Below are 9,574 nucleotides of genomic sequence, written 5' to 3'. Positions count from 1 at the left end.
TTTGTGTTCAGAGGTCCTGCCACCTACTGCCAGATGTAACTCCAGAGGGAAATTCCAGGGCAAAATACCTTTGAAACTGAAATCAGTCAAAGGGAGAAATAAAGTGGAAGAAACCTGTTTATTTCTTACAAGCAGTCATCTACTTCTGCTCTCCCATGTCTCCCACAACCTGGCTGCAGAAGAAGAGACCCCACCCAACTTCTCCAGCCCAGATATGCTCTCCCTCCCCCTTGTAATTACCTATTGGTATGGAGATGGACTACTTCTCTCCACCCCTTGGAAACAGCTATTGATATGGAGATGCACTAAGGCCAGGCAAGAGATTCTGGATATACTGCATTTCTCCTCACAATATCTTGTTAGGCCCATGAGATTAAAATACTTTCATGATAGTTTTCCTGTCAGCTACCATATTTCTTAAAAAATGAAAACAGATAGAGATTTATGTCCTTGTGTTCCCCCCTCCAACCCAACAACTATGTCTATATATGTTTATATCTATATCTAAAGATCAGTAACCAAACTGAAAAAATAAGGTCGTCTTTGGCTGAGCACATTTGAAGTTTTTTGAAGAGGGAAACACTGTCAAGATATGGCAAGGGGGGTGCTGGTTCAAAATGTGGGAGCAAATCCCGAAGTGCCTCAGATATGGAAATGGCAGTAATTTGACCCAGATGGCCCTGGGCAACTGACAGGGTAGTTGGCTCCCATAGGAACCTCCAGATGGGTGCTAGCCTCCTCTGGCCTCTTTCCTTTGGGTCAAGCGGCAGTAAGCACAGATAACTCCCATTAGGCATGGGTATTGAGGCTGGGGACTTCGGAAAAGGGACATAGAGAGGCTGAAGTGACTGGGGATACCAGGAAGAACTGGGAGCACCCAGGCCAGGAGGCCAGCTGGTGGCACACACTGGCTGGTAGCACATGATTATAGGGCTGTGCTGGCTGGAGAATGGAAGTCACCTGAGTGATGAGCCAAGTATAAAACTGAAGAAACCCCTAAACAGTATGGTTTTCTTGGAGCTGACTTGACTACATATATATGTAGCACTGAACTCCTACTCTGAAACCATGACACTGCCCAGTATGGACAAAGGAACTTCGGGGAAGCTGCACCTGATAGCTTGAGGGCCTCCAGAGATGAGTGAATGCTGCTTGTCATGTTTTTGCTTTGCTGAATCTTAGTGAAGCTTATTGCTGAGTAAGATGGAAGAGTCAAGTGATTCTTCTTCCACAGTTTATATCTTTAAATTTCTTGAGCACTAACTATGCATTAGACTCAGTACATGTGTCCTCTTGTTGAAACCTGACAGTTGCTCTCATCTGCCAGATGAGACATGGGCACATAGCAAATAAGTGGTAGAACTGGGGTACAATACAGGCCTTTCTAGGCTAAAATTGCTGTTTTTAAACACTTGAAAGAGAGGTCAAAGTCAACATAAATTAGTAACCAAAAAGGAAGAAAGTTGGGATGTTGGATTCTCTCAGAGGAGGACGCTGCCCCAAATCACTCACGGAAGGTGTCTCTTGATGCAACAAGCAAGAGGAATTTATTCAGAGGCCAGCTAGCTGGGGTCCATGTGTTAGCCCGATGCAGCGGGTCTGAACAAGGACCCCGAACTCACAAAGCCAGAAGTTTTTATAGCATTTTCAAAGGGGCAGTATTTTCTACAGTCACAATACAGTGTTTTTTTTTTTTCATAGACACATAAATTTTCGGCTGACGCCTCATCCTGCGGGTCTGGTTAGATAAAATCACTTTTGGAATGTTTAGGGTGGTTCTAGCAAGATAAGCTTAACTGATTGAGGTTGGCTAACTAAAGGTCACTACAATTAACACTGGCTGACTAACTTGTTTTTCAAAGTTCTAGTAATTTTTCTCCTTCTAGGTTAGAAAATGGTGTTTGAGCCTTTAAGATGGCTGTGCTTATGCTAACTTTTGATTCTTCAGGTTCTACATTTCCCCACTTCTCTTTAAGGGCATTCCAATCATGGAATGTTTGTATCTTCTTGTTGGGTGAGTGAATAATATTGTTGCTTCAACATTAGTACATGAACGGCACTCACTCTTTCTCTAACAAAAGTTATCAGCCGATTCAATATGCAGGGTCCTAAAGTGAGGAGCAACACAAGGATGAGTAAGGGCCCAGCCAGAGTGGATATCAAGGTCGTAAACCACGGGGACCTAGTGAACCAAGATTCAAATAGCCCTTGGCCGGCTTCTCGTCCTCTCTTTCTCTGGTCTAGCCTCTCCCTAAGCTTTGACATTGAATCTCTTACTATTCTGGAATGGTCTGCATAAAAGCAGCATTCTTCCTTTAAAGCTGCACACAATCCTCCTTCTTTTAGAAACAGCAGATCCAGCCTTCATCTGTTCTGCAAGACTACTTCAGAGAGGGAAGTCAGAGATTCTTCAAGTTTAGTAATGGATTGCTCTATGGTTTTTAGGTCTTCATCAATAGCTGTCCTTAGTCCCTCATAATGTTGGTTCCCTTGGATAATAGCAGCTGTCCCTGTTCCTACTCCGGCTGTGACTCCTATCCCTAACAACACAGCTAAGGTCAGCGAGACCGGCTCCCTCCTATATCTATGCCTAGGTTCAAATTCAGCTACGAATGAGAGGTCATCATGATACATCAACCTGGGCACCAGCTGAACCATGATACAGAAATTGCGGGAGGAGTTGAAGGCAGAAGTAGAGACACATGGGGTCACTCCAGTGTTACAAGCCCACCACCCTTCGGGAGGAGGGACTAGATACTCATTTTCACCTGAGGAGGTCACAGCTATGGTTTCATTACACAAAGCTTTATGGGTGGGGGGGACTGAACCTAAACATTTTCCTCTTCCAGTTACTTCAGTCAGAGTTAGCTTCTTGTGGCTTCCCCAGCTACAGATCTCGTGACGGGTTGTCCTGTTAAAACTGCCTAACAATCCCAATCCTTCATAATAAGGCGGCCCAGAAGAGAAACACAACCAACAGGATTCAGTAGTGTTAGGGTTGGTGGTATTTAAGACCTGAAAAGCCCCTTCAAGGAGGTTGAGAAGGCGTTGTCCGGTGCCAGGAAAGGAGGTGACTCGGCCAAGAGTGGAGGCGGAGGGAGTGGTGGCAGAGTCCATAGGTGGGGCTAGGGCCTGTTTTGGGGCTGGGGCTGGGAGACGCGGTTGATCCCGCAAGACAGCGTTGGGTCCTATTAGGACAGCCGGAAGAGTCTCTACCTTAAGCCTGAGCATAAACAAGACTCCATTATCATAGCCACTCTGGTAGAGTCTTAGTCCCCACATAAGCCCTTTTTCCCAGTTTGTTGCCCTTTTTCCTGCATTTGTGAAAGAGATGTCAATAGGGTTGCAGGTGGGATTAGTCGTGCATTGGGCACGAGCGGTATTCCACTGGATTTTTATGAGGCCTAGAGGAGATCTCCCTGCGCTTCCTGTCAGCCAATGGCATGTCCCTGTTTGTTCACAACCCCAATTTTTGCAGAAAAAATCTGTCTTCCCACCACACTGTGAGGCCTTGGAACTATCGGCTGAGGGGGCTGGGCATACATAGAAGCAGGTATCCTGGAGCTCTTTCATGGTCCCAGAGCCCCAATGCACTGTATAATCTCGAGTACCACATCTGGGTACCCCAACTTTATCTTCATACCATGGATCTTGTTTGAAGAGAGTGCACAAATCTACAGTGAGGGTAGGCCACCAAGTTCCCCTAGGGTGTTGTCCTGTTAACTGGACTACTACTTGTTGGGAAGCCGGGGTAATGATTTGCCATGTGAGTAACCTGGGTTCATGGGGGTTAGGGTTCTGGAAGGTGGGAAGTAACTGGGTCATTAGAATTAGAATTGTTAGTGACACAATCATTTTTACACAAACGAAATTTAAGAGGGTTATCAGTTCGAATTACTCGCCAGTCCGGGTCTGGTTGAGGCGCTTTCTTCAGATGTGAAGCATGTATCCAGGAAGAGATGCCATCTACTTTCACAGCTGTAGGTGTGGTCAAAAGGACGATGAAGGGTCCTTTCCACCGAGGCTCAAGATTGTCCGTTCGATGTCGCCTTACGTAGACAGAGTCTCCCACTTGGAACGGGTGAGGTACTGAAATGTCCTCTGGCCGATAGGCTTCTTGGATAGAGGCCCACACTTCTTTCTGCACAACTTCCAGAGCCCGTAACCTTTCAAGCAGAAACTTATTAGTCACAGATTCAGGGGATACGTGGAGGTGAGCTGCATTTAGTGGAGCCGGGGCCCCAAACATTATTTCAAAGGGTGTTAGTCTAAAACAGCTGGGGGTGTTTCTAACTCGGAATAAGGCGAAGGGAAGGAGGATCAAGCAATCATATAAACCAGTCTCTATGGATAATTTAGTCAGGGTCTCTTTTAGAGTTCTATTCATCCTTTCTACCTGTCCTGAGCTCTGGGGCCTGTATGCACAATGCAATTTCCAATCCATCCCCCAAATCTTGGCCAATCCCTGACTTACCTGGGTAACAAAGGCAGGGCCGTTGTCAGAGCCGATTACCTTTGGGATTCCAAACCTGGAAAATATTTCTTCAAGGATCTTTTTAGACACCGTCTGAGCTGTCTCAGTTTTGGTGGGGAACGCCTCTGTCCATCCTGAAAATGTATCTAGGAAAACTAGAAGGTACTTATATCCATACTTAACAGGCTTGATCTCAGTGAAGTCAACTTCCCAGTAAGCTCCTGGGCGATCCCCTCGAAGTCTTTTCCCGGATGTTACTGGATTTTTACTCACATTTACTAATTGGCAGGGAACACAATTTCTTACAACCTCGTCAGCCAGTTTTCCTAATCCAATAACATGATAAGGGGAGTCTTGAACCAAGGTCTTTAGGTTTTTTGCTCCCAAATGTGTCAATTGATGCAATTGCCTTAAGTATTCTTCTGCCTCTCTCTTAGGCAGGACAACTCTCCCTTTTTCAGACTTGTATATCTCGTGGGGTGAGAAATTTTTAAACCCTAATTTGTTTATACAAGCGAGGTCTTCGGGTGTATACTGGAAGCTCTTAATACAAGTGGCCTCCGGGTACACTTGGAGGGGTAAGATATTCATTCCCTGGGCTGCTTGTTTTGCAGCTTGGTCCGCCCTTCTGTTTCCTTGAGCTATTAGAGACTCACTTTTTTGATGCCCAGGTCAATGTATTTTTGCCAATTCTCTAGGTCTATGGATGGCTTCTAACAAATTTAAAATTTCTTGTTTGTTTTTAACATCTCTCCCGGCAGAAGTCAATAACCCTCTCTGTCTATAAATAGCCCCGTGTATGTGAGCGGTGGCAAAAGCGTATCGGCTGTCGGTATAGACGTTAAGTCTCTTACCTTCTGCCATCTTTAGAGCCTGAGTCAGAGCGACGAGCTCTGCTCGCTGTGCAGAAGTGCCCGTTGGAAGTCCACTGGCCCACACGATTCGGTTATCATCCACTACTGCAGCTCCCGCCATTCTCTTACCATCCATAATGTAACTGCTCCCGTCTGTATACCAAGTCAGGAGTCCTGGTCCTTCTAAAGGCTGATCTTCTAAGTCCTGGCAGGTCCCCGCCTCCTCAGCCAGGATTTCCTGGCAGGTATGAAGTACTTCTTTTTCCAAATCGGGGAGCAGAGTAGCTGGGTTTAGGTTGGCGGGTGGGGCAAATTCCACACGATCACGATTCAGGAGTAAGGTCTGGTAGTGAGTCATTCTGGCATTTGACATCCATCTTTCGGGTGGTTGCCGGATTATGCTCTCCAACGCATGTGAAGCAACCACAGTGAGTTTTTGTCCCAGTGTTAGTTTGTCAGAATCTTTAACTAGGAGGGCCACAGCTGCTACTACTCTCAGGCAGGCAGGCCACCCACTACTCACGGGGTCTTATTTTTTTGACAGATAGGCGACAGGTCTCTTCCAAGGTCCCCATTGTTGGGTCAACACTCCTCGAGCTACTCCGCTCCGTTCGTCCACGAAAAGGACAAATGGCTTAGTTACATCTGGCAATGCTAGAGCGGGTGCTGAGAGGAGGGCTTTCTTGATATCATCAAAGGCCTGTTGTTGCTCAGATCTCTAAACAAACAGGGCTGTCCCCTTGATAAGGGGGTACAGAGGGGCGGCCAAGGAAGCATATCCGGGTATCCACAATCTACAAAACCCCGCTGTCCCCAGAAACTCGCGAACCTGGCGTGCTGTAGTGGGGACCGGAATCTGCATCACAGTCTGCTTCCGGGCTTCAGTAAGCCACCTTTTCCCTTTTCTCAGGGAATATCCCAAATAAATCACTTGTTGTTGGCAGATCTGTGCCTTCTTAGCAGATGCTCTATATCCTAATTTGGCAAGTTCAGTCAAAAGGGCTTCAGTGGCCTCTTGGCAGGTCTCCCGGGTGGGAGCGGCTATCAATAAGTCATCAACATATTGCAGCAAAGTTACCTGTGGGTTTGAAGCTAGGTAGACAGCCAAGTCCTGATGTAAAGCCTCATCGAAGAGGGTGGGCGAGTTCTTGAATCCTTGTGGCAAACGAGTCCGGGTCAATTGCCCAGTAGTTCCTGTGGTGGGATCTTTCCACTCAAAGGCAAACAGCGGTTGGCTGTTCTGGTGCAAGCGCAGACAAAAGAAAGCATCCTTTAGATCTAAAACTGAATACCAGATGTTTTTTGGGGCCAGGGAGCTTAGTAGGTTATAGGGATTTGGCACGGTGGGGTGAATGTCCTGTGTCCTTTAGTTAACTTCTCTTAAATCTTGTACTGGTCGATAATGTCCCGTTCCTGCCTTTTTTACAGGCAGCAAGGGGGTGTTCCATGGGGATTGACATTTTACTAATATTCCCTGTTCCATAAGCTTCTGGATATGTGGCCTAATTCCATCCCTGGCTTCTTTACTTATTGGATATTGCCTCACAGTCACTGGCAAGGCTGAAGCTTTTAGTTCTATGATTACAGGGGGCTGGTTCTTGGTGAGCCCCATGCCCGCCGTCTCTGCCCAGGCTCCTGGGAATCGGTCGAGCCACTCCTGACTAATTCGGGAGGGCTCTGGTTCCATAAAAAGACAGTATTCGTCTTCCAATCTTATGGTCAGAATACTCAAGTTCAAAGGCTTATTTTCCTGATTAGTCACCAGAGGTTTCTCAGCTTGAAAAGATATTTGGGCTCCTACTTTGGTCAAGATGTCCCTTCCTAACAGGGGCGTAGGACATTCCGGTATAACGAGGAACGAGTGACTTACTCGTCCTACTCCTAAGTCTACTGCTCTTCGGGTGGTCCATGCATATTGTTTCTGGCCTGTAGCTCCAATCACCCAAGACTTTTTGCCAGAGAGAGGGCCCTTGTCTTTAGTTAATACAGAATGTTGAGCACCGGTGTCTACTAGGAACTCAACGGGTTGCCCCTCCACTTTCAGAGTTACCCTGGGCTCGGGGAGGGGTTCCGAGCCCCGTCCTCCCTAATCTTCATCTTCCAGCAGAGACAACACCTTTTTTGGAGGCTTCTGCAGTGGCTTTTTAGGGCATTCTTTCACTCAATGTCCTTTCTCTTTGCAGTATGCACATTGATCTTTATCCAAAGGAGGCCGGTTGCCCAGGTGCCCTGCCTTACTAGTTCTACCACTAGAGGGCGGTTGTCCCTTACCTTCTACTACTGCAGCCAAGATTTTTGTTAAATTTCTCTCATGCTTCCTATCCCTCTTTTCCTCTTTACTTTCTTTTTCCTTTTCCTTCCTTAATTCCTTCTCTTCCTCAGTCTCTCTCTTATGATAAACTTTCTCAGCTTCTTTCACCAAATCTCTCAATGACAAATCCTGTAAGCCTTCTAGTCTCTGAAGCTTCTTTCTAATATCAGGCGCTGATTGCCCAATAAAGGCAAGAGCCACTGAAGCACTGTGTTCCTCAGAAGTGGGGTCAAAAGGAGTATACCGCCTGAAGGCTTCCATCAGGCGTTCTAAGAACACTGCGGGTGCCTCAGCGGCTCCCTGACTAACCTCTCTTACCTTGGCCAAATTGGTTGGGCGCCTTGCAGCCCCGCGAAGACCTGCCACCAGAGCCTGGTGATAGATGGTTAGTCGCTCCCTACCTTCTGGAGAATTAAAGTCCCAGTTGGGTCTGGTCAGTGGGAACCCCCTTTCTATATCATGAGGGAGTTGCGACGGTCGTCCGTCAGCTCCAGGCACGTTCTTTCGCGCTTCCAGGAGGATCCTTTCTCTTTCTTCCGTGGTGAAGAGTACCTGTAAGAGCTGCTGACAATCATCCCAAGTGGGCTGGTGAGAGAACATCAGGGACTCTATCAGTCCCATTAGTCTCTGCAGTTCCTCTGAAAAAGGAGGGTGGTTAGCTTTCCAATTATATAAATTGGCAGAGGAGAATGGCCAGTATTGCAGAGGTTGGAAAGGCGGGTCTCCTTCCTCCCCGAGAATGGGGGCCCCATAAGACCTGAGGGGAAAAATACCTGATGGGTCCAATGCGGCCCCTCGGCGCCGCCGAGTTCCCTGGGCCAGTCCCGGAGCTGGCCCCGATGCCTCGGTACCAGAGGCTAGAGGCATCGGAGGTGCTGGGGCCGGAGGCGCTGGGGCCTCGGCCGCCGGGGCCTTGGGCACCGGGGCAGAGGCAGGAGGGTAAGGAGGGGGATCATCAACCATGAGCAAGTCTTGAGTGTCAGGGTGTATTTTGGTGGTCTCTTTCCCTTTTCCCCGAGGTTGAGCCTGAGCCAATAAGACTCGAGAGTTCGCTTTCTTTCACACCCAGGGCTTTACCCAGGGCGGTGGATTTTCCACCAATTCTTGCCAGACCACAATGTAGGGCTGCTGATCCGGATGTCCCTGAGTTGAATTCTGGAAAACAACAGCTTTTACTGCAAGCAGAGTGGAGAGGTCAAAAGTCCCCTCCGGGGGCCATCCAACGTTAAAAGTGGGCCACTCGGAGGTACAGAAAGTCTGCCACAGCCCTTTTTTAACTTCTACCGACAAGTCATGCGCCCTTGCTCTCACTTCTGTCCAATGACCTAACGTCAGGCTAAGGGGGGTCGTCACGGTCTGTCCCATTGCCAGTATAACAATTATTAGACACGTAAAGGACACATAAAACAGAGACACACAGAGATTAAACACACAGCGGCCGCTTTTTGTCTTCCTCAGATTTCTGACCAAGAACCGGAAGGAATCAGTGGGCTGATACTCTCGGCACCCAAAAACCAACCCTATCTCATCCGGTTCACTTTTGCGGAAAAACAGGTGGGAGGCCACCAGGCGTCCCTGGCCCTCCAAACTCCCCGGGGCGTCCCCCAGGGTTGCAGCCTGCGGTGCTCCATGTACGTCTACCGACCGCAGTCGCGACCCCTTATGGGACCGGGACGGCTGCCAGACAGAGGGTACCCTTTTCAGAACTCCGACCGGTCTCACTGAAAAGCAGAACACAGAACACAGACAACTCAAGGTGCCACTAATATTACCTCTTCCTCCAAGAATGGCTTCGGGAGTGAAGCGGGGTGAGCGCATGATCCCGGACGAGCCCCCAAATGTTGGATTCTCTCAGAGGAGGACGCTGCCCCAAATCACTCACGGAAGGCGTCTCTTGATGCAATAAGCAAGAGGAATTTATTCAGAGGCCAGCTA

General features: G+C 48.1%; 1 protein-coding gene across 1 annotated transcript; it reads right to left on the bottom strand.

The window, feature by feature from the left end:
- Positions 1-7,021: 7,021 nt before the first annotated feature.
- Positions 7,022-9,111, bottom strand: LOC130683003 (uncharacterized; the record flags this gene model as incomplete). The annotated part of the gene is given in 1 exon segment (XM_057498751.1): positions 7,022-9,111. A coding segment is annotated over 1 exon segment (1,983 nt), but the record flags the coding sequence as incomplete, so codon positions are not given.
- Positions 9,112-9,574: the final 463 nt, after the last annotated feature.

The sequence above is a fragment of the Manis pentadactyla genome, chromosome 3 (genome assembly GCF_030020395.1).
Source record: "Manis pentadactyla isolate mManPen7 chromosome 3, mManPen7.hap1, whole genome shotgun sequence".
Taxonomy (NCBI): Eukaryota; Metazoa; Chordata; class Mammalia; order Pholidota; family Manidae; genus Manis; species Manis pentadactyla.
This window is presented reverse-complemented; position numbering and strand designations above follow the sequence as displayed.